General features: G+C 44.4%; 1 protein-coding gene across 2 annotated transcripts in view; it reads left to right on the forward strand.

Annotated features, from left to right (window-relative positions):
- The window catches only part of LOC138504450 (transient receptor potential cation channel subfamily M member 7-like), a 1,624,316-nt gene that overhangs the window by 326,556 nt on the left and 1,271,417 nt on the right, over positions 1–26,343 (forward strand). For both annotated transcript variants that reach the window (XM_069624957.1, XM_069624958.1), the window contains exon 3: positions 6,478–6,516. In XM_069624957.1, coding sequence (XP_069481058.1) covers positions 6,478–6,516 — 39 coding nt within the window. The remainder of the gene's footprint in view (positions 1–6,477; positions 6,517–26,343) is intronic.

Raw genomic sequence — 26,343 nt, forward strand, 5'->3', positions numbered from 1 at the left:
TGAGAGATGTAATTTCATGATCATATACTTGCATACAATAGACACTAGTTATGCAGTTATTGCTGCGAGACTAGCACGCTCTGCACTGTGCCTAAAGAGGACTGATGGGGGTCAGAAAACTGTGCCACACTCAGAGCATTTCAGTGGGTGGGACCTACATTTATGCGAGACCCTGTCAAGTACTGCCATCCTCGTGGCAATCTTTGATTGCACCACCTACATATACCCAAATGCCACTGTGGGTTATATCTTCTACCTTCTTAGCTTCATCCCCTTATTGCCCTTGTTGACTTATTGCCCTTGTTGTTGTAGCCACACCTTACCATAACAAACATTATGCACTCGGAGTCAGAAATGAGTCCGACACAAGTTTGCCATGTTACTGGTTAAAGACCTTTATAGAAAATAAGAGGTTGGGAAAGGCCCCTCTGACCCTGCTCTAAGAGGATTTCCCTACCTAAACAAAACTGAAGGCTCTGTTGGTGTCACAATGTCAAAAACAAAACTGTCCAGTGTCCAACATTCTGTTCTGACCCTCACAATACAAACTTAACTCCAAAGCAGAAAAGGGAGTTGTCTTTAACCTTGATTTGTTTGGAAAAAGTGTTCATAAAGGAAGGATACATGATTTAAACAAACGTTTCTTTGAGGATACAATTCTTGGTTCCAGAGGGTAGCTTCCTTCCCCTTGATTCTTCTTTACTCCTTGAGATTTTCATACACCATAGTTCTTTGGGGCCTCTCTTTGCCAGGTCCAATACTTGCACATCAACCCCTTGGCTTCACAATATCTTGGGACTTTTCTTGGGACCTTTCTTGGCCAAGTGCAACACTGAGTGTTTGTGTTCTTATCTTTTCTGATTTCCTGGTATAGTTCCTTGCCAGGACTTCCGTTTTACACACTTGAGTTGGCCTGGTGTACTCTCCTACCAGTACGTCTGTTTCACACACTTGTGACTGCCTGTTATACTCCCCTGCCAGAACATCTTGCTCATTTGGGTTCCCAAAGTTGTCTGTATATAGCATTTGATAATGTATCTTCCTGATATATTATCGTCCTTTGCTTACTTTGTATTGGCACTGTGTACATTTACACATTAGCAAAGAGTTTATATGCAACTTAAATTCCCTTTTAGTATGTCCATCTCTTTTCTCTCTCTCAGGTAAGTAACTTTCAAATATACGCCCTGGGCATGTTGGCCGATACACCCCGGTGTCCCTGTTGTTCTCAGGAGGACTCAACGGCTTCTGTAGGAGTTTGCATCTTCTTTCATGGTCGTTCAGGGAAGGATTCCTGCCTGCTTCCCTCTCGCGGTCTTCTTTCCTTTGCTTGCGGACCTGCGTGACTTTCTCCTGACATGCCTGCTTTTCTTGTGGCTCTGTTAAGCTAACTGCTCTTCCCCAGCATTTGTGAATGCCCAGGAGTTCTTCACATGCTGCTGGCATTCCTGTAGCGCCTCTCGGTTTTGCGTTTCCTCACAGTCCCTCTTGTTCCACATTGTTCGATTCTTCCTTCTCTTCGTCTCAGTATTTGGTGAATTCTAGAAAGAGAAGTCCATTGTAAATGACTAACTCAGATAATTTCCAAAAGGTTTTGATGGTGAGTCATCTGTGATAGACTGACAAGTGGGATTAAAAAAGGTGATGCCATCAGATTGACAAGGTTGGTCACAGATTTGACTACAGTGGTTTCCATGTTCTTCATGGGACAAGGAGCGAAAACATGCCAATAAGCCATGAGGGTTTCAGACATGGGTAGGTTATTCTCATGGGAAAATGGGGGATACCATGTCTCACCCGATGGAATCATGACATCTTCCCTCATATTGCCACCCCCAGTGTCAGGATTGGGTAGTGTCTGCCGTCCCCTGGCCACAGTGGCCAAAGAGGTTACTGCCGGGAGTTCAGTGAGGATGCCACTGGATTCATCACATAACTTAATTTGAAACAAATGTGGTGAAAATGGGAAGTGGGATTAGGTAATTGAGGTTTAGGATGAAAATTGGACCAGGTTTGTCAGAAACAGTTCTAAGCAAAGTAGTAGGTTTTTATTGGTCAGAGTTGGCGTGTGTAAGGCGTATTACAATGTTTTAAAAACAAAATGTTGCATATTTTGTATGTGTACTTATTTGTGTATCATTATTGTAAATATACTGTTATGTGAACAAAGCAATGGCTCCTTTGTCTCCTTGTGGGAATTTCCTTGTGATTATAGTAGTTTTCCCCTGCCTCTGTCCTTCGGGGGGCAGCTGTCATTGACCAAGGGTTTTGAGTACTGAACAGGCCATTGACATTCTTTGGAGCTAGAACCAACAACTTTGTTGATTGTGTGCCATTTCCTACCATCCCATTGCCTGTAAGGACTACAAAGGGCCTCAGACATCAGAGCATCCGTTGTGGAGTCCGCATAACATGATGTTCCTATGAAGCTGCCAACGTGCTATTGCTGATTACCTGTTGGGCTACAGGGCCAGAGACTGGAAACTAACATGGAGAATAGACTTTGTTAATAAATGTTCTACCCCTTTTTATCCTTTACATACTTTTACTACACAATGTCTCCCTCCTTCCTCTCCAAGATGGTGTCTTTCTTTTCCTTTTCCAAGAGGATGTCCCTCTCCTTCCTCGACAACTTAATATCTCCCTACTTATACAAACAAATATTTTCCATTCCATCCGCTCCCCACCAAGATCTTTCCTTTTCTGCACAATAAACTCCCCCCTAACACCAACAATCTCTCTTCTTGCTACTAGAACCTTCCCATGCTTCTTTCACCTACCCATGCACCAGTGTCTCCCAAGTCTCCACTTCTGGGCTCTCTGCATGCACTCCAGGTCTCCACGACTGGGGTCTGCTGTTATATTCCATCCCGCTCTCCCAGGGAATTACACTGAGTAACTAGGCTACCTGGATTTTAAATACGTCTCTCTACTCCCTTTGTGTTATGTCTTGTGACATGAGGTGCCATTTGCTGAGTGTTAACATGGGTTCAGAAGGGCATGGCTTGAGATTGTATTCACACCTGCCATCATTTTGAAAACCATAATGGTCCTGGACATGAGGGAGTGTTCTCCTCCACTGCCCCCCTGAAGCTATGTAGGATTACTTTCCTCCAACCTGTGTGCCTTTTGTTTACTCAGCATGTGATTCAGGAGTAATGGAAATTGACTGCATTCATTAAAATGCTTTTGTCATGTGGGAATCGCAACATTGTAATCCCACTGACAAAAGTATGAATGGGCAAGTATTGTGCTTTTGATCTCCTGTAGGTGAATGTGCAGTTTCTTTGTCTTGTTATTAATTATTGAGGTCATCAAACTATCAGTACAGGTCCTACACAGTCAGCAGGCCTCAATACCTTGACCCTTTGATCTCCTGGACAAGGCTGCTTGTGGACAAAATGTATCCACGCCCCTTCTTCGGAACTCCAGACACTGTAACTCATTTTCCTTAAAGGGAAAGAGTTATTCATGTGGAATGTTTAGGTCTCTCTGGAGGGGGTTTCTGCCTCCCCCATACTGCTAAGGTTCCTCCTGTGTTTCAACTGAGTTTGGGAAACACCAGAGGGGCCAAAGGAAGGTTTGTAGGGCCACAATGTGGCTTGCCCTTGGCCAAGTGCAGAGGACTTTTTCACGGGCTCTAAATGGGAGGCTAAACATGGGAAGTAAGTCTGGTGCTCTTGGGCTCTTCTGGTAATGAGACGTATGTTGTGGGTCAGTTTGGCGGATAATGAGGACCTCAAAGAACAAAGGGAGGCGGAAGACAATTTTACTCTTGAATATGGGGAGATCTCATTTCTTTTTCTGCTCAGTCATGCACTAGGGCAAATGGTGCAGAATTTATTTTAAGCATTTTGGAGGTTAAAGGTTATTTTACACCCTTAGCGTCCTTAAATGAGGTTACTTTTGTTCTTTGGCAGTGGCATATTTTCTGCAGTTAAAACAATTATGAGGGTCATCTGGTGGCAGCAACATGGGTGGCTGCCTGGTATAATACCAATGGTATTCAGTTTCTGTACAATCAGCCCGGAGTTCGACCTGCTGGAGGACCTTGGGGTCAGGTACAGTGGGAGTGTAGCAGGGATCAAAACCATTCACAAATGGCCCAGTGTTACCGCTGTACCTGTTCTACTCTCCCTGCTGCCCCTCTCTCTACGCACCCATGGTGCTTTCTATTTCTCCTATCTTCTCCAACTGCTTCTCCATCAACTATCCTTCCCTTCTCACTAGGTCTGGTAGGAAGAAGTTTAAAAAGGATATCTGACTGCCAACTCTGGTCTCCCCATCGCTGATACCTATTCCAATGCTTCATTCAGACAGACCCTCACCAACATCCTCTTTGTCATTCCTTCGCCAGATCTATGGACTCTTCATATGATCTATGTGCTCTGTCCTCTCTCCTCCTCTCCTATTAATGGTAGCACCTGCTCGGAAGCCCTTATGGCCCCGTTTGACTCCTCTAAGGTCATCATTAATGTCTACCTAAACGGCACTGTCATGGTCCAAGGCCCTCAGGCCAATCTCCTCCTCTTTGATCGGCGCTTCCCTCGCCTCATCAATTTCCTCTCCTCTCCTCTCCTGCTGTTCTCCCCACCCCCGGCTACCTTGCCCTCTCTTCCCTCCTCTCCTGCCCCACCTCAGGCCCCTTTCTCACCTCTGCAGGGCGAACCTCTGATTTGTACCCCTCCCCAGAAGGCTGTCAATGCTGGCAACCTTCTTCATCTTACCACTCTCAAATATCGCAGTGCTGTCAAACACTCCTCTGTCATCTGCCACCTCCTGGAAGAACTGGACCTCAATGTCTTCGGTCTTACTGAGACATGGTTCACGGTAAACTCTGTCACAAGCTTTGACACTCTACTCCCTGATGGTTACAAGATCCTCTCTGCACCCAGATCCACCCGGTCCGTTGGGGGTGTAGCCCTAATCTTTCCTGAGTGGATTCTGGCCTCTATCATTCCCACACAGACATACTCTTCTTCGAATGTCTTGTCTGCAGGCTTTTTCTCTCTCGTAGCCACTCTTACCGTGGCTACTCTCTACCGCCCCCCTGGTCAGATCACTCATTTCACTCTGAGTGGGTGGACCTCTCCTCCTCCTTCCTGGCCTCTACCACTAAACACCTCCTTCTTGGTGACCTTAATATACATATAGACTCTCTTTGCTCCTCCTCTGTACTCTTCTGTTACCTCTGTGATTCCCTCTCCCTTTCTATCCTCCCCTCTGACCTGACTCACTCTGCAGGGCACACACTTGATGTCCTGATCTCCCCTGACATCCTACTCTCTGCCCTTTGCAACTTATCCAGAATAGGACTGCAAGACTTGTCCTTGGCCTCAAGCCCTGGGATCGTATCTCTCCAGGCCGGAAATCTCTCCACTAGCTCCCAGTGGCTGCAAGGATTAACTTCAAGACCCTTTGCATTGTCCACAAGGCTTTCTGGGTTCTGGGACCAAAATACCTTCAGCTGTCCCTTGTAAATACCTTCCCTCCCGAGCTCTTAGCTCCTCCACTTCTATCTCCCTCAGGGTCTGTCGTTTTTCAACGAAACGAGCTGGGGGTAGATCTGTCTTCGGCTGGGGCCTCCCTCTGGAACAGCCTCCCTGCCACTCTGAAACTTGAGGAGACCCATCTCCAGTTCCGGAAGCACCTCAAGACCTTCCTCTTTGCTTCTGCCTTCTCTCCTCCTCTCCCCTGCTGTTCTGTTCTGTCTCGGCATTGTGTACCTTGTCACCCTCTGACTTTCGGGCCCAGGTACCTGATCACCCTGCCACCCACCCGCATTGCTTCCTGCCAATCCCTTGTACTGGGGTCTGGATCTGTAACCCTACAGTCCCCTTGCTCCCTGTTTTCTGCAGTTATCAGACACACCCTGTCTGTTGCCTTAAACCTAACACTTGCCATTTGCTGGCTGCAGTACCATTGTTTGTTGCTTTTTATTATTTATTTATTTATGCTTTATTTAATTGTTACTTTTGCTCAGCACATTCCACCCCCACCCATCCCATGCACTTTCCCTCTCCCATGCACTTGCATGTTCTCAATGGCACTGGGCCTACTAATATCGTTGTTTTGTTCTCCCTTGTTCCCCTCGCTTGCCTCGTTGTGCTCTAAAACACTTGTGTACGAGCGCGATACAAATAAAATATCAATAACAATCAATAACACATCCTACCTGGCGGCTCATTGAGGTAGACCGCTGATACCCGAGGACAATGGGGACATAGCCTTTGTGGTAACTAGACTGCTGATAAAATGCTGTTAATGTAGCAACTACCAATTAGAAACATGCTTCAACAGCTAGCAATACGTAAGATGAGACTACAATACAAATAAATCTGGGACCACCTTGGCCACACAATGCTTTGTTTTAATCGCCCTGCACCTAAAGGCAGAGCTTCACTGCTGCACCTTGTAAGAATCTCTGCAAAGATGTAATGGTTGAAGTGTTAATCCTCTGTATTTTCTGTTACTCAGGTGCCAACCAGGATGTCAGATTTGCCAGCAGCTCGTCAGGTAAAGGACTCCACTTTTATTTCAACAAACACTCCATGTATATTTATTTAAAATTCGACAAAAATGGAGTACTATTTCCCCGTTTCCCACCACATATTGGCAACTGCATTTGACATATCACATGTATCGGTGTTACATGAAATTGCTCTAACTTTATGTAAGCATGCTTAAGGTATGAGATTTGGCATCATGGTGACAGAGTATGGTATACATATCAAAATGGCACTAAAACCTACCTTGATTTTATGTTTTATACAAGTGAAGACAAAGACCCCTGTTTTTGATGCACTTCATAGCCCCCAATAACCTAAGCAGACACATATGACCTAATTCACCTGAAGGTGGATTTGGGACAAACATTTCCAAATTTTTCCTCCCACATGCATCCATTCTCCTGCCACCTGGGGTCTAGAAGTTGCATGTCTCCATGCACAGGGATTCACAGTGGGCATGGGGAGACACTGCTGACAGATCAGCAGAAAGGACAACCATTATGATTCCATTGTCCACAGTGTAGACTCTGCACAGCTGCGCAAACATGAGGGCTTCTGGCATGCAGACACTTTCTGGAAGGAAGGATTTTAATTATGTATGTTTAATTTTTTTAAAAGCAACCCACAACCTGTACAATAATAATAATCCAACAGGCAGAATAACCACTGTACCTTTTTTCAAGGGAAAACAAGGTTTATTACATGCAGAAGGTCTCAGTCCCGTAGAGCCGAACGGACACGTACCTCGTCACGCCCCAAGAAATCACAGGTTATATAGCAGAAAACCGCAAATCAGCAAGCATAGGTTACATTGTCATCCCACCACCCTCATTGGCTACCACCTATAGAACTTCCAAATGTCCCCCTCAAGTCCCTGGACCAATTGACCACACACCATCTAAACCCATTCCCCTAACACGTGGCCCCCCACATTGTCACAATTGAAATCTGGCATGGGATTGGTTGTTTTACACTAGTTGACAAATTGATGAATCAAGACTGCGACATGATGTGCACTCCCCTGTTCCAGACGGGATTAAAGGAACTGGTGAAGCCAACTCTGCTTTGATAAGACAATAGGCTTTCTTATTATACCAGATGCCATGGCGCACCCAAGCTGCCTCCCCGACAGTGTACTAATTTATTGGCAATGGTCTCACCTCTGCTCCTCCTAGCTCAAATCACAGGACGTTCCAGACATGGTTCCCCCTTACCCCCTTCTACCCCAGGTGCCCACTAGTGACATGACTGGGACACTGCTCTTGAGTCTGAATTTCAGAGATGTATTTTTTTCACTTGTGTGCCTACTTGTAATTCATGTGGGATGATCACTCATTGAGGAGGGCAGTAATGCTCTAAATACTTGATTAGTCCCTTGACGACATAAAATCCTATGCCCTATTCTCATGAATTTTTCCTTTGAATGGTGCATCCCTACCAACTCACATTCCATTCCCACCACATTCAGACCCTGCAGCTGGATACAATAAGCATGTATCTGTGCACTCAGGGTGCCTCTGACCTTGGCTTCTCTCCTGGGGAACAGGAAAGGGGATTTGTTTTTGGAGCCGAGCTACATAGAGCCACAGCGCTACATCAGGGACTGTATTCTTTTCTGTTCATAGAGTACTAGGCTTAAACTTCCAATATTGAGATACTGATGCCTGTTCACACACGGACCTCGCTTCTACCACAGTACCTTTCTGACTCCATTGTCTACCTGTCTCGACTCTTCCAGCACCCCTCCCTTTGGACCATAACTTTGGCTACAACTAAACACAGGGCCTATACTACTGCCCTATCTATAACTTCTGCAACCTCAACAGTAGTACATGCGTTGTTTTTTCTGTGTTGCTATATATAAGTATCTAATATATGTCAATCCCAGATAAAAACAGTCTGCTCCCACGATAGTTTGTGCTAATAGGTTTTTCTCAACCTGAACCTTTTTGCCTGGCTGGAACGCTGTATGTGTATCCCAGCATTCCCCCTTTGGTAAATACTCCATTAACTAACCCTGCTGCCACCTTCCTTCTGTAATCCTTGGGTACCCACACCCTACACACATTATGTGTGAACCCCACCCCCTTGGGCATATTCCGGGGTACCCGTTTTAGAGCAATACCCTCCACCTCCTGTTAAATCAATCCAGCACTTCACATAGTTCTATGGGTCTAGTGGGGGTGTGGTCAGCATGCCAGGGGGTTCAAAAGCCTGCTCTATTTTCACCATCTGTCAGTCTGGGTGTGCTTGCGTTTTGTGGGAGGAGGAGCGCTACCCGCTGTTAATGACACCATCATCATGGTGCTCTTCGACAAAGTCTTCATGCAGCACCTCAATCATTTGACACAAACAAAAACACAGGAGCAGAAAAACCAGGATGGGAACCAGCATGTTTATGGATATTTCTAACCATGACGAGGCCCATGAGAACATTGGATCAATACCAGGGAAAGAGACAAGTGCACACCTACTCTTTTATATAGGAGTCTTATAGAGAGAATTCGAGGAAGAACAGAAACTTGGGTGCAGGGGAGATAACGCAACCCTGACAGAGTTGAAAAAATCAAGAGCACTGAGAGAATAGTGCCTTAAAAGTAGGGTTGCCCGTGTTCCCTTCATACCTTAATGCTGTAAATACAGCCAGCAATAGTTAAATGTTGATATATAACTTGCAACAATTATTTAACCAACAAGTCATTCACAATACAAATAGATTAAAACCATGAAGCTTCTTTAATTCATGTGGACCAGTGCTCAACGCGTTTCGGGTTAAACCCCCTTCTTCAGGACCAAAACTGTAAATGTAACAAAATTATTTGTTTTGAAGAAGCAATATATTTTCAATAGCAGAGATTTATATCCAAATTGACGTAAAGCTCAAAGAATATCAGATGTGATCAAAACATGTCACCAAACCAGTTAATGACCCAATCGTGAATATGTTTAGATTAAAATTTGAGGAAACGATATAAACCACACCAAATAGGAAGAAAAACTTGTGCAAATAAACATAAAGAAAAAGAGTAAATACGTATCGTTGTAGGAGAATCACTACTTTATCAAGTGTTCAAAATAAAAATACAACACCCATGTGTTCACATTAGTATCTTAACCCCTGTAGCACCTCGTACACCCCATCTTCACCCTACCTCAAAATACCAACATAGTCTACCAAAAATTGGAACTAAAAACCCATCTAGCACCTATATGAAGTTAAATCTGAAAATAAATGAAAGCCTGTGTATATAATATTGGAGAAAAAAAATCAAGATGGGCATTGTTGCACATACCTTGCCGGTATGGGCTATTAAAAAACAACGCACCTTAGAACATTCAATACTCTTCAGGACAACATAAATCACTAAAACAAAGGCAGGTGGAAATAAACCAATGAATTACGAAATTATCTATAACAAAACAGTGGAACAAATCAAGTACAAAAAGTAAAAGGTACCGCCTGCACTCATGCTTACCGCGTGTGTGCAATAAGTCCCATGGGTAACTCCACTACATCAGGAGATATCCTTCCAAGCAAACAAAATATTGCAAGTCCAGGAGGGACCCCTCAGATTTAAATGGACACTATAAGAGACCAAATGACACACCGCCAGTACGAGACGTTTGGCAAAAATAACTAAAATGGAACAGAAATAAAGCAACCTTAATAATATACACTTCTATATATTGCAGAGTGTACAATTATCGCCCCATAGTCTAGTACCCATATGTTTAAACTTACCCAAACAGGAAACACTGTACCAAGATCTTCATCAATAGTCGGAAAAAAACCTGTATTGTGCATCACACTGAAATAAAGGCTCACGTAAAGATCAACATGATGTGCCGTGTCAATAAACATGGTGCCTGAGATGGAAATAAAAGAAAAACTGTTCTGGCGAGTAAGTCAGAATACGCACAGTGGAAACGTGCCGCCATGTTAAGATGATCAACGTAGTCTAAATCCACATAGAGCTAGTTGTAAATCTACCTCGTGATTAAACCCTGTAATGTGAACCCCCTTAAAATAAACAAATGAGAAGTAAAAAATAATGAATATGCAAACAAAGCAAGAAATGGAACATAAGACATAAAAGAGAAATTAATAATATTAAGAAGGCTCTGATTGGGGCATTAACTGTTGGCTGATTAATCTAGTGCCATCACCTTCAATATTTAATTCACATATATTTTGAACACACAAGCCTAATATTGAACATCTGTTAGAAGTGAGCATTATATACATATTGGCCTAAGGTAAGAACAGCCTCCCACATTTAAATGGAATAGATATTGCACTACCCATAATCATGGTCAACTCATATAGGAAAATGTTAAAGATGGTGTCCAGCTGCGACCTATCACAAGAATGCAAGTGCATCTGTTAAACAGGCTAGGAAACAATGGTAAAAATAAATTCTCTATACACATTGAATTAGTCCTGGACGAAAGAAACATACAGATTACTATGAAAATATTAAAGAAACACATTGTTGTAGATCTAGATACACCAGTGTAGACTGGAGGATTGTATACGAATTGTTCGTATTACAACTGTTCGAATGACAATTGACCTTTTCACAATTGACCGAATTGTGAAGGTCAATTGTAACATATATGCAGGGGGAAACCCCCCGCAACCCCCCACCTAACCCAAACCCGCCCAAAACCCCATATATATATATATATATATATATATATATATATATATATATGCACGGTCAATTGTGAAAAGGTCAATTGTGACCCTTTAAATTCGGTCAATTGTTCATTCGAACAATTGTAAACTAACAATTTGGGTAATACCGACTGCAGTCCTTATGAGTGCCTGATTGGATATGATATGATTGGTTATTTATAACGCGCTTAATACCCAGAGCTTTCTAAGCGTGCACCCGGGGATCGAACCTCTTGCTCTGTGCCATCTTGCTTCCAAGGTGAGCATGTTGCCCTTGAGCTATCCTCCCGAGACATTAGATCTTCTGTTGTGTGAGAAGTGTGGGTTTGTCTACCCCCTCTATTCGAGATTTTGACCACTTCCAAGATCATGAATCTAATCTGAGAAATATTGTGATGTTTCGCATGAAGGTGTCTTGCAACAGGTCACCTGATGATCTTGGCACGGATATTAGACTTCTGCTTAAGCCATCTATCCCGAGAAGATCTCTGTTTTGCCTATATATAATAGGCTGTGCAGGGCTTTAAGGCTGTGAACCACCCCTGTGATTGAACAAGTTGCATAATCTCCAAGGGCAATTTTTTCACACGTATGTGGATGGCAAACTGTACCCCTTTTAATGACATTATTGCAGTTGCTGCAGCAAAGGCACAGAAATATGCCCCTCTTGCATGCACGTAAAGTACTGTTTGGAGCTCTATCTGCTGTTATTGACACCATCATCATTGCACTCTTCAGCAATGTCTTCGTGCCGCACCTCAGGATCATTTGACACAAACTAAAAAGCACAAGCAGAAAAACCACAATGGGGACCAGCATTTTTATAGCTATTTCTAACCACAAGTCCTGTGAAAACATTGAATCAAACGAATCGTTGGTGCTCAGACCCACTTCTTTCACCATTGCAATCTTCAAATTGTGTGAGGCCCCTGTTGCATGGCACAATGACCCATTATCCACATCATTTGGGGGATATGTGAACCAAGATGACACATTTTCTTGCACACGCCCCCTTCCATAGCTGTGAGGAAATCCAGAAATCCAGAACATGTTTGTTCTGGAAGGTCATGAGCCAGATTGCTCGTAACTGTTTTTATCGAATAAGACCCTGCTCTGTCTGATTCGCCATCTGAAGCAAAACCCACCTGGTGATCTGTAGCCACTTGGCATTTGCTGCAGTCTGGATACCTCGCACCAGGAGGGTGGTAAAAAAAAGGTCTCAATTTTGGTAAATAATCTACATTGGTCTGGAATCGCCTTTAGTTTCTCAGAGGAGTCTTTAAAGAGGTAATTTAATCTTTTCTGATGACAAAGCCTTAGTGAGCGATGGACACGCTTGTCGAATGGGGGTTTAGCTGGTTTTGGGGCAGACACCTTTATAACTCACATATGGGAGTCAGGAGCTACCAAAACTGCTGAGTGTAGGGTGGTCAGTGAACATACACCTCTCCATTATGGTGGGAGGTGTACATACACGTATTTCCCATGCACCCAGTACACATCCAACAACGCTGCTGTGCCTTCAGTCAGGTCTGGGATGAAAAGTGTTTTTATTGGACCAACTGTTTGTTCACATAGGTATAGTGCGATTTCCTCAAAAGCAAAAGGGATACTCTGCCGGTCTCTGTACTATTACTGGTGTTTCACTTAACTCGATCCATGTCAATTTTTTGACATTGTTTACTCATGTCCTGCCACAGTTCTAATTCATGCGTGCCACTACATCTTCCATAAACCTGAGTAAGCCCTCTGCTGCACAGCTCACTACCCCTGACACCCATCTATTGTTGGAAAACAACGCTCCTATCTTCACCAATGGTCTTATTTTATAGCAGGCTTGTTTTTTCTTCTTGGCACATTAATATGTCTGTTATTACAGCTTGGACAGTGTGCCCATGGAAAAGACTTTGTACTCTGCACAGAGCCAAGTGTACTAAATACTGGGATATACGAGGTGGCATTTCTTGAGATAAAAACAATTTGGGTGTGCCCGTCTCATGCTGTATCAGAGAGCATACATAGCAGCTCTCATTGGACCTCTCCCTCCCCACTTCGTGCATATGATTGTGTGATTTGGGATGGTGCACATCAGCCACTGTGTCAAAAATGACCCAATTGTATTGATTGTACTCTATCTCTTCCTCAGTTTCCCTCCTGGTTCGTGTTATTCCCAAAGATACCTCTGTTTCGCTCCCATAACCCCCTTTATATGTCCCAACCACATAAAATAACGACACAAAAACACTATTCCTACTACAAAAAGAAAATATATACAACATAAAATATATATTACACAATGCTTGTGGTGTTGAGCCTGCAGAGGGGAGAAAAAAAAAAGACAACCATGCAGAAAGATACAATCACAAGTCTCTCCCCTTCTCACCTATTTTTGTTGTTTGCTTGCGACCTTCTGTGGCGTCTTCTTTCTCATGGTCCGGGATTTGTATAAACCTGTGTGCTGGTCCTCAAATTCCAGCGTGATGTTCACAATCCAACTCCAGGATACATTCAGATGACCGGGACGGAAAGCAGGAAGAAATGATGCTCGCACTCGGAGGCACGGAACGCTGTGACCCGAGCGCGGGTGAAAAACCAGGAAGATTTGAGGTAAGGCAGAGGAAAGGGTGGAAGGAAGGGGGATTCAAGGAACCGGGAACCAAGAATCGGAAGAAAGCCCCGAGCAAACTCCGGCAACACATGTCCAACTACAGCAAGCGGTAGCGTTGAGACGCGGGGGCATGTCTGTTTTGTAGAGCGTGGAGCGCAGAGACTGGCAAGCAGAGTTCCGTATCAAGCGGCCATGTTGGAAGATTTACTGTATTCAATCCCCTATGGGTCAAGGACCACGAAGTCCAGAAGGGACGCAGATGACGGTTCATGACAGTATGCCTCCTCTGAAGCCCAGCTCCTCCGGGTTTGCCCGGATGGATAAGATGGTATCTTCGAACCAGCCTGGGGGCATTCATGTTTGACATGGGTTCCCAGGTGCGCTCACTGGGAGGGTATCCTTTCCATTCGACCAAATATTGTAGTTGACCACGTCGGTACCTAGAGTCACAGATTCTGGAAACCTCATATTCGAGTTGGTCATTGACAATCACTGGGGTATATTTTGGAGCTGTTCGAGGTGGCTGAAGATATGGTTTTAACAGAGAGGTGTGGAAGACTGGATGGATCCTTTTCCATGATTCTGGTAGTCGAAAGGCCACTGGATTGACTTTCTTCTATAGAAAAGGACCCGTAATATCTGGGAGCCAATTTATTTGGTCGCAGATGTCGGGAAGGAGCTTCGAGGATAACCAGACTATCGCCTACTGAAAGGAAGGCCCAGGCCTTCTTTTAGAGTCAGCATAATGTATAACGTCTCTTCGGGCCTTTTCTAAGTGTTCTTTTGCTTCTTTGTGTACATTAATAAGGGTTTCACTCCAGGAATCAACCGCAGGAACTGGGGTAGGGTGTGGAAGAATGGATGGTAGAACTGAAGGATGAAATCCTTGACTACAGAAGAAATGACTGGTTTTGATAGCTGAATGATCCGAATTGTTGTAAGCGAATTCGACCACAGGTATTAAGAGTGACCAATCATCCTGGACCTTGGTGGTGAAGCAACAAAGATACTGTTCAAGAGTTTGGTTTACACGTTCAGTGGCTCCATTGGTCTGTGGGTGATAACCTGAGGACAAGGCGCGTTGGATTCCCAGTATACAACATAATTGTTTCCAGAACTGGGATATGTACTGGGGTCCTCGGTCAGAAATTATCTTGGAGAGTAGCCCATGAAGCCGGAATATGTGTTCCAGGAAGATTCCGGCAAGTTCAGATGAGTATGGTAGTTTGTATAAAGGTGTAAAATGAGCCATATGAGTAAACAAATCAATGGTAACCATGATAGTTGTGTAGCCCCTGAAAGATGGTAGTTCCACGATAAAATCCGTGGCAATGATTTCCCAGGGTCTTATTGGTATTGCTGGTTGGAGCAGGAGACCTGCCGGTTTCTTATTATCATGTTTGTTCTGATTGCAGACTGCACATGTCTGGATATGGATCCTGATATCCTCCTTCATCTTCGGCCACCAAAACTGTCTTTGTATTAGATGGAGGGTGTTGGTGATGCCACGGTGTCCTGAATGAAAAGTATCATGACATAGGCTTGTGATCCTTTGTCTCAGTCCAGGAGTGGGAATGACCAAGCGATTGTCCTTGAACAGATATCCGTCCTTTGTTTTGAGATTCCATAGATTGTTTCTCTGAAACTCCTTTCAGAGGACTGAGTTTGAATTGGAATATCCTCCAGGAGGGTGATTGCTTGGGCAACAAATATTGTGTGGGGAAACATCTTAGGAAAAGTCCGATCTTCAAGGGGTTCGTAATCAGGACGTCTGGATAAGGCATCAGCTATTATGTTGTGTGTTCCAGGGACATGGTGAATTTGAAACTGGTATTGAGCAAAAAAGAAGGCCCAACAGGCTTGACGACTGTTTCTACATTCTAGGGATTGCAGGATTTGAAGATTCCGATGGTCCGTGCAGACTTGCACCGGGTGTTTGGCTCCCAGGAGGAGATGACGCCAATCGGTGAAGGCTTGACGGATGGCTAGTAATTCCTTTTCCAGGACGGAATAATGAGTTTCACTGGGAGTCAAGGTGCGCGAAAGATAGGCCATGGGGTGTTCTAACTTGTCACCCAATTCTTGTTTTAGGACTGCCCCAATGGCATAGTTGGAAGCATCAGTTTCAACAAGAAAAGGTCAATCCATGTCGGGTTGAGCTAGGATGGGAGCTTGTGTGAACTCCAACTTCAACCATTGGAACGCCGTATCTTGGGCTGAGGTCCACTGAAAGGGGGTATCCTTCTTTAACAATGTAATAATAGGATGCACAATATGCGAAAAGGCTGGTATAAATTTCTGATAGAAGTTAGCAAGCCCCAGGAAGGACTGGATTTGTTTTACAGTAGTTGGAACGGGCCAGGATAGAATGGAGTCTACCTTCGATGAGTCTATTCCAATCCCCTTTGGACTAAGAACGAATCCGAGATAGTGAACAGTTCATACATGGAAAAGGCACTTCTCAGGTTTGGCCAGGAGCTTATGTTCACATAGACGTTGTAAGACTGCCTTTACGTGCTTTTCATGTTTTAGGTGGTCCTTAGAGTATATCAGTATGTCGTCCAGATATATAATGACGAAGATGAACAGCGTATCAGAAAACACCCTGTCCATAAAACTTTGGAAGACCGCTGGGGCATTAGCAAGTCCAAAGGGCATAACTGGGTATTCAAAATGACCAAAGGGTGTTCTAAAGGCAGTTTTCCATTCGTCACCTTCCTTTATACGAATAAGATGGTAGGAAACCCTTATATCTAATTTTGTGAAGACTACTGCACCTTTGACTGCTTCCAGGATATCCGAGATGAGAGGCAATGGGTAGCGGTCCTTGAGAGTACACTGGTTAAGGCCACGTAATCTAGACATGGTCTGAGCTCCTTGGTGTCTTTCTTGGGAACGAAAAATAACGAAGCACCCACCCGGGGACTTTGATGGTCATATGGTGCCATTTTCCAAGTTAGTATCCAGGTATTCCCAGAGGGCCCTTTCTTCTGGTTCTGATAAAATAAACATCCTCCCGAAAGGGATCACTGCTGAAGGTTCAGTATCGATGGCACAATCCGCAGGTCTGTGAGGAGGGAGAGCTTGAACTATGGTGGTTGAAAATACATGTGTAAGCCTGATAGGCCCTGGGAATCCGGATGATGTTAGAGAAGGAGACTGGACTTTGCTGAATCTCTTGCGAGTCTTCAGAGGACTTTGGTAAGGAATCTAGGGATAAGCAGTGGGACATGCAGTGTTCAGAACCAAGAAACAATGAGCCTGCTGCCCAATTGATGTAGGGATTATGCTTCTGTAACCAGGGCATGCCTAGAACCATTGGATAGTGGGCAGATCTTATAATGTCAAATTTGAGCCTCTCTTGATGGTGGTTTATAGAGAGTAAGATCTCTTTAGTTTGAAGGGTTATAGATCCTGAAGACAGGGGTCTCCCATCAATAGCCTCTACAGGTTGCATAGTCTCTCGAGTTTTATGTGGAATGTTGTGAGTAGTGACCCAATCATGATCTATGAATATGCCCATGGCTCTGCAATCCACTAATGCCAGGATGGGGTAAGATTCTTTCTTGGAAGTCGATAGAAAGGCCTGTAGAATCACAAGATATTTTGTCCAGGAGAGTTCAAGGATGGAATTGATGTGGAGCAGACATCTGTCTCCTGAAACTGTGCCCCATCTAGGATCGGGAGCTGGTGTTTCCCGAACGCCGTGGAGGAGCAATAGGGCACTCTCTCACGAGGTGCTTGTCGGAGGCGCAATACATGCACAGACCAGTGTGAATCCGTTGCATCCTTTCTTGTGGGGTAATGGGTCCACGGAAGGCCCTCAGTTGCATGGGTTCTGGGTCTGAGGTTGGTGAGGCTGTGGGCTCTGGACTAGATGGATGGTCTGAGGTGGCCCTTTGGGGAGTTGACTTAGACTTCTCTTTCTCCACTTTTCTTTCCTGGATTTGAAAGTCTATTTGCAAGGAAAGGTCCATGAGAGCCTGGAAAGAGCTTGGGCAAGCTACCCAGGCTAACTCGTCCTTTATTTCTTCATTCAGACCTCTTCAGAAGAGGGTGAAGCTGGGTTCTTGAGACCAATCAGCTTCCTTTGAGTTGTTTAAAGCGGGTCACATAGGTAAGCATATCCTGGGATCCTTGTTGAAATTCAAGTAAACATTCTTGAGCGCTGTAAACCTGCTCTGGGCGATTAAACATGGCCTTTAGAGCTTCCACAAACCCATCATAATCATCCAGGAGGGCATCGCCCGAATTGACTAGGGGGGTTGCCCAGGTCAAGGCATTACCAGTGAGGTGTGAGATCATAAACCCCACCTTTGCTCTAGGAGTGGAAAAGTATTAGGGTGTGAAGGTGAAGTGCACTAAACATGAATCAAGGAAGGCACGAAGGGTCTTTGAAGAACCATCATATTTGTCCACTACTCCTCCCAATGACACGCTTTCCTTAGTTGCAGAGTCACATGACAAGACTAGCTGTTTTAGTGCAGCGTCCTCAGCCTTAAGGTTCTGGACTTCTGTGGTTAGTTCCTGCATGCCTCGCATGAGGTCTTGAACCGCAGCTTCCATCTCTGTATCTGTATTGTTTTTTAGGTGTCTCAATCTGTCAGGAGTCTCTCCACTTCTCACCTGTCTTTGTTGTTTGCTTGCGACCTTCTGTGGCGTCTTCTTTCTCACGGTCCGGGATTTGTATAAACCCGTGTGCTGGTCCTCGGATTCCAGCGTAATGTTCACAATCCAACTCCAGGATACGTTCAGATGACCAGGACGGAAACCAGGAAGAAATTATGCTTGCACTCGGAGGCACGGAACGCCGTGAACCGAGCGCGGGTGAAAATCCAGGGAGATTGGAGGTAAGGCAGTGGAAAGGGCGGAAGAAAGGGGGATTCAAGGAACCGGGAAACAGGAATCAAAAGAAAGCCCCGAGCGTACTCTGGCAACACACGTCCAACTACAGCAAGCGGTAGCGTTGAGACGCGCAGAGCCGTGAGGGCGTGTCTGTTTTGTAGAACGTAGAGTGTGGAGCGCAGAGACTGGCAAGCAGCGTTCTGTATCAAGCGGCCATGTTGGAAGGATTACTGTATTCAATCCCCTATGGGTCAGGGACCACGAAGTCCAGAAAGGACGCAGACAACAGTTCATGACAGATAAAAATTCTTCGTCATAAGAGAGGGATTAATCAACTACAAAGTCATGAGGAAACAAGCTACAAAGTATACTTTAAAATCAGTCCAGTGTTTGATCATGCTCAGGAGACGGTGTAGCAGTGCTGGTGCTTTCCGTACATAAGATAATTGGACCCAATACCGCAACTCCTTCACCCAAACTGCAAAGGGGTGGAAAAGACCACCATATATTACCCTTAGAACCCCTATTCCTTCCAACGGCAGACAAAACCTTTTACAAATACATATCCCTTGTTGCAATGGTGGTAAGCTCAGTTCATCAGTCAGTGATGTTTCAAGTGTTTCTTCTATGAGCAATCTGGTGAAACAAATCTTTTATAGTACGTGTTAACTCCCGCAAATTCCTCTGAAACTCCTCCCCCAAAAGTTCTGGTTCTGCTGCCCTGTGAGCATCTGATACTGTGTGTAGGAGTAAGAGGCGTGTGCATCCTTCTCCCCGTCACAACCTCGGGGACAAGTGGTGGTCCTTACTGGGCTGCGCTCGCAGGCTAGCCAAAGCCAATGGAAGGTAGTGCAGCTAGGTCTTCCCTAAAATTACACATTTTACATAATTTACACTTGAATAGTCTGTTTATCTTCTCAACAACTCTGTTGGCATGAGGGTGATATATTGAGCACAGTTCATGCCTTATCCCCAGAAGGAATGCAATCTCCTTGAAGATTTCATTAAAATAACTTCTGTTGTCAGACTTTAGGACCACACCCCCCCAGCATGCCCAGCGAGGAAATACCTCCTATACCAAAGATTTTGCAGCTGATTTTGCATTGGGTTGTGCACAGGGAGCAGCCTAAACCCAGTGGGCGAACAGACACACTACTACATTAAGATTACGGTAATTACTGCACCTGTGAAGCATGTCCACATAGTCTATGTGCAGTTCCCAGAAGGACCCATTGGGACAGGTGAAATGTGCAGCGTAACAGCCTAAGAGTCTGGCCAGTACTGTAAAGATGACACATCATACAATTTGCCACACATGTATTAACATATTCTTGCAGGTTGGGGACAAATCAGTACTCCTGGATATCAGCAGCAATGTGCCGTTTGGAAACATGCTCTGGGTAGTGCAGCTGCTCAAAAGCAACCATGAGCCACTCCCGTGGTATTACTACTTTACCTGATCAGTCAGTGACTGTGAGCAACCCAGCTTGAGCCAAAGCTTTCTCATCCTGGGGCACCCAACCTTTTACTTCAATTACTTGTCTGAGCGGTACTGCACTGTATGTTATTGCTAGCTGCAACTGTTGGTTTGCCATTTCGGGGTATGCAGTAACATCAAGATATATGTGATGAGCTGCTTCTTTGGCAGCCTTATCTGCTGTATTATTGCAAGAGAATCCGGGTCTGTATTATGGGTGTGGGCACCACATTTAACCACTGCTGCTAATGTAGGATGGAACAAGGAATAAATCAATCTCTCCAGCAAGGCTGGATGTTGGTTGGTGTGCCGCCTGACCTCCGAAAGCCCCTTCTTTTCAATCAGGACAACCCTGAATGTACGGTGGAGGGGACGTACGTGGAATCCAAATAAATGGTCACTAAGTAACCTTGGGAAGCTTCTAATGCTTCATTTAATGCAATCAGTAGCCGAAGAGTGTGCCAGTAATCTTTTCTGAACTACAATCTCACATTCCCTATCTACAAGGGTCACCACTGCTGCGCCTGTGTCTTTCTGGCCAGTCTCCTGGTTTTACTCCTTTCCCTTCAGATGACGTTATTTGTCCCAAATACACAACCTCTTTCTGATAGTATTGCATTGTGTCCTTATCTACTTTATATCCTTTGTCTGGAAGCAATGCCATCAGTGTAATTGAATCTGCTGTACATAATTCTTCTGTTGTGCTGCACACTAAAAGGTAATCTACATATTGAATGATAGTACTCCGTACATGTAGATTGCCCAAATTCATGTCTAGTACTCCATTAAAAGTACTGAGGGACTCTGGGTACCTGAGGAAGTCTAGTAGGTTGGAACCTTTGCTCGCAATAGGTAAACACAGTGAGATATTGGGAATCTGGGTGCAATGGAATGGAGAAGAATGCATTTTTCAAACCAATGACAGTAAAATGTGCGGTACATTACAAAGGATCATGTCAGGGTTTGGTACAACTGGGAATTCTGTTTCAACAATGTTATTCATTGGGCACAAATTCTGTATCCTCCTCCAACTTGACCCCTTTGCTTTTTTGACAGGGTATATCGCTGTGTTGCACAGGGAATCTGAGGGCACTATAATGCCTTGCTGCCATAACTCTACAATTGTCTCATGTACTGCCTCATCTAATTTCCTTGACAATAGATACTGTCACACTTTAGGTAACACCGCACCTTGCTTCAGCTAGAAGGATATTGCTCCTATGCTATTCAAGATCCCTAGATCATGGGTGTTGTCTGTCCATAAAGTGCTTATGACCTGTAACAAATCCTCCTGTAAGTGTACAGACATGCATTTAGCAAGGAGTATAGGAGAAGGGGCATTCCTATGCTGGATCATTATTTGACATGGGATACAAGCCTCCAATATAATTTCACCATCATTATCAGCATGCTCAAACAACTGTCCATCCAACACCATACTCAGTGGTTGAGCCGGGACTTCCTCTTCATCAGTCCCTATCAACACTACCTTGTAATCTGTAATGGGCACCCCCTCTGGATTTTGTGTAATAGTGGTGCCCAGAGCAGGATCTGCTTCAGTTGCTCAGGATCTCCACAAGTTCCGTCAGTTTCAAATAGTTAAAACAAAAAGTAATTCAATAGGTTTATCTTCCACAGCTCATATTTCTCTCAGGCTTCCCTCCCCTGATTCATTTCCTTTCAAACAAAAACACCCTTTGGCTTCAACACTGTTCTTTTCTTACAGACACATTTCACGTTTCTCTCAAACTTCCCTCGCCTGAGTCAATCCTTTTGAATATCACACATTTCTATTTCCACAGTTCCTAAATGCAACGCTTCTGACTTTTCACAATTTGATTCACAATATTTCTTCTTTCTTGACACACAGGATTTCATTCCCCCTATCTGCTTGCTTTCTTTACCTGCTTTACGTCGAAGACTTTCAAAGTGGCATAGCTTGACTTAATTCTATGCTTGACCACTTTGACGCTGTTGCATTTGGGTTCTCGTAGTCTTTTCCTGATATTTCTTTTCACCACATGCTTTCTGAACACCACAACACATTCCTCTTCTCAGCCATGCTTTCTTAGCACCACAGCCAGTTCCTTTTATTTATTTACAACAGGTTCTGTTTCATTTAGCCCCTATCGGGATCCTACTTCACTTATTCTTCTTTGTAGCCTTCCCAGTCAGCTTCCACTTTTCTCAATTTGCTCAACTGACTTTTCACTTTAGCGTTTACCACACTTACTTTCTGTGTTGTAAACATGCCACTGACACCCCTGCTTCCTTCTGCATGTGCCCCTGGCACCTTATTTCTGTCTTCTGGGGTCACTCTCACCCTCTTGGTTTCGGGTTACTCTCACCCTTTTGGTTTCACAATATTACTTTCTTTTCCAGCTTCCAAAACAGTTACTCACTTGTATGCTCTCTGTTTTGATCACTCTTAGATCTTCACACAGCTCCCCTTCACTTCAGGGATCTTCACTTTCATTTCAGAGACCTTCGAAAATGTGTTTTTTCACACAGGACCACTCTGCTTCCTATCATTGCTTGTTTCATAGTTCATAGGTAATGATAAATGTTTCTTAATTTGTCTTTTCACTTCAAGTACCATAATGTCTTTCACTTCATACATTGATTTCTTCTCTTTTCTGTACTTGCTTTTATTTTCGTTAAATCTGGCTGTTTGTCAAACTGCAAGTCCCAGAATTACTTTTATTTTCCATCTTTCGCTTTACTTTCTCTTACTTTCCTTGCCGCTCGGCCCCCTTGCAACAAGGTTATCCCGCTTCAGCCATACGCACGCCACTGGGTCTCTGACTCTTACCCGGTACAGCGCGGCGCTGGCGGTCCTTTTTACTGGGATCTCTGGGTCGAGGTCAAGGTCTTCCCACCTGCCCCTCTAACACTCTGGGGACCTGTATTCATCTCAGGGGAACACACACTGGCCTGGGCCCTGCCAGCAAACTGCAGATGTCCAAATTTGACTACTTGGAGACACTGCTCCTGTGCCATGCTGCAGCCCCTTTCAAACACTGGGTCAGCTTCCTGGCACTCAGTTCTTCTCTAGGCTCTTGGGCTCTGTCTGCTGCTGCCTCCAGGTTCCACAATCCATCAAGCATCCCCAGCTCGCTCATAGTGTAGTTTTGTGCTCCACCTTTTATACTTAGTGGGGAAAGTCAATTGGAGTCAACTTGTCATAACTCTGCCTTCGGTAGAGCTTCTTACTCCAATGTTAAATCACAAACCATTTTCATAACATCCCCTCAGTCTGACAACTCTCAGTTCACAAAGCAATGAAAACTAAATGTCAAGGGACTAAAACCACTATGGACTTCACGATCCATAATGCCTGTGGTACTGGGACGAGAAAGAAGGGCTCTAAGCTAATAACGATCAAAGGTGCTAGTGACCATAATGTGAGGTCTAGTATTGTAGAGCAAGACACCTGAGCAGGACATTTAAACTCAGCAATGAGTTGCAGCTAGAGAGAGGTATGGAAGGAGTCATTGAGGCAGAAGCAGTCCAGAACCCGACGTGGGAAGAGAAGGCCGGCAAGATTGCAGAGTGCAGGAAGCAGCATAACGGATAGCAATAGGAGTAGAAGCCTGGCCGCAGGGCAGGTGTGCTCCCAGCCTGATGTGTGGCACTTACGTGGATGAGAGGACGGAGGACAGACGAAGCTGGCAGAGCTCCGGAGAAGAGCCATGAAGTCCAATGAAGTTACGTGGGAGCAGGCAACAGAGCGGATAGGTCGCAGGAGGTCAGCCGCAGCAGCAGACAGTAAAGACCAGTAAGTTGGCTTGAAGCTAAAGGTGACCTCTGGGTGCTCCGAGCAGGACATTTGATGGTAAATAATAATTTTGAATACCCAACAATTTAAGAGCCAACAAGGGCACAGTTCCCCTTATGGGATACCAATTGGAGGAAACCTGTAAGCTGCATTGCCAACAACCAAGAGGCTGGAAAGATGCAGTACAGAGGCGACTAGGGCGCATCTCTCCTTTTATGGGACACCAACTGGGGAAACCTGTTACCCACATTGCCCACAGCCAAGAGGCTGTAAAGAAGCAGTCAAGAGGCAACTTGTGTGCAGTTCTTCTTTCTTGAGTTTCCAGTTTGGGGAAACCTGTAACCCGCATTCCCAAGAGTCAAGAAACTATAAAAAGAGGGCGCCATTGTTCAACCCTCCTCACAGGGGATACTGGTGTAGAGAATCTTGGAACAAATATTGCCACTGTTATCAGTTGTAGTTGTAGGCGTTTTCTTCCTGGCAGGCAAGTAACTAGGAAAGAAGATGTTTTGAGGAAGTGCGTTTGTAGCAAAAAGGTGTGGTGGAAAGAACGTGTCAACTATATTATAATTTTGACAAACTGTTACATCACCAAAGGTAGTTGCTGTGCTATCCTGAGAAAAGTATTCCATTGGTAGAATAAGTGTGATATGCTAATTGCTTTACATCCTGAAGAGCACAATTTCCTTGGTTTAGAGATATTTGCCTTACCAAGAAGGATATTGTGAAAACCCACAATTGCTTTGATTTTTTATCAAGTGTTTGTGAAAAAGACATTTACATTACCAGGTAGAAGGATGCAGTGGAGGGAAAAGACACTTTGTATTTAACTGAACAGAAGGGTATTCATTAATTGATTCAGGGGAAGGGAGTTCAACCCTGGTTGCAAGGAGTACTTTCTGAGTTTAAACTTTTACATTGTTTTGTTAAACTGAAGACAAGCAAATGTTCCTTGTACACTTTTGTTGTTTGTATTGTTTTGAGGGTCAGGGACATTTTTTGGACACTAGGTCACCTTACATTAGTTTTAGTTTGCTAGGAAGGGACATCCTTGTTAGGATAGGGAAAGATATGCATTTATCTTGCCGGTGTCCATTTAAGAAATGGCAAACATTGAGAAAACTATACCTGTATGTACATCTCGCATTTCTGACCCCTCCCAAACAAATTATTTGTTCCCCATCTCCACACCTCTGAGGGGTTCCTCTTCCAGGTCGGCAGTGACTGATCATACTGGGCATGCCAAGGCTCTCTGTGGGCTGTCCTAATGTGGGTAGGTATTTGACCCAGGGAACACAAAGGGGTTAACACCCACCACCTGCATACAGTGTCACTGTGCTGTGCGGCACAGCATTTTTTTCCCACACCTGTGGTGCTGGCTGTTGTGGCTGTTGCTGCACATACCAATGGTGTGCTATTGGGATCTGGAAGTTGCATCTGCGGTGCTACTAGTGCCTGATATTGATATTGGGGCTGTTGACCTGCTGGACACTTGGACTGGCGCTGCACCATACAGGGCACTGGGAGGCATCATCCCATACTGCTGTGGATGTGGGGCCGGGGCCACTGGCCAACTGGGATATGCGCCTGGATTGTCAACACCTGGTCGCATTCTCAGTCTTGGACGCCACAAACCTTCTGCTCTCTGTCACTCTAGGCAGCATCACATCTCCCTGCTCGTCATCTGTGCCCCATTCCTCCTCCTCCTCTTCCTCTGCTGCTTCTACATCAACTTCTGACCTGATTGACTCATAGTCTAAACCATGGATCCCCAACCTTTCCTTAGCAATGAGCAACATTTGCATGTCAAATGAAATGGTGAGCAACTCATGTACTTAGTTATAATGTATTGGCGTTCAATTGATGGTAAAATTGTTGCAACACAAATCATAACTGTACTAAACTCAGTACTGCTATTAGAACATACTAATGATCGATAATTAATTGTAATCTCATCCAGGTTTACATTTACTCCAGGCAATTCATAATGGCATTTAATATCATGTGACATTAAGTTGGTATGGAAATGGAAAGTTTAGTAAGTATTAAGTGGCAAATGATAAATAGACACATGAGACCAGTGAAAGTATTCAAAAACATTTCAGGACTTAAAATATTAAAGATATGCGTAACAAGAAACCTACAACCCAGCATCGAAGCAAACTGTCACCAAACACGGCTGCGACTATCTGCTACAAATATCGACGAGCTAGCAGAAAAATACAAAATGTAAGCAATTGGACATTTTGAAAGGGCTAAAGCGGACGTAGTGAACTACCATCCTCTACTACTGACTTATATAACGGCCCAAACCACACAACGGAGACTCTGGAGAAACCACGACTACAACAAAGCATTGGTAATAAGAAGGAGGGATCTACGAAAACTTAAAAGGCAGGTTTCTAAACAGTCGCCTCAGTCAAGAGCAAGTTTAACAGCAGAAACACA

Source organism: Ambystoma mexicanum, chromosome 11 (genome assembly GCF_040938575.1).
Source record: "Ambystoma mexicanum isolate Mex_15411 chromosome 11, UKY_AmexF1_1, whole genome shotgun sequence".
In the NCBI taxonomy this organism is placed as follows: Eukaryota; Metazoa; Chordata; class Amphibia; order Caudata; family Ambystomatidae; genus Ambystoma; species Ambystoma mexicanum.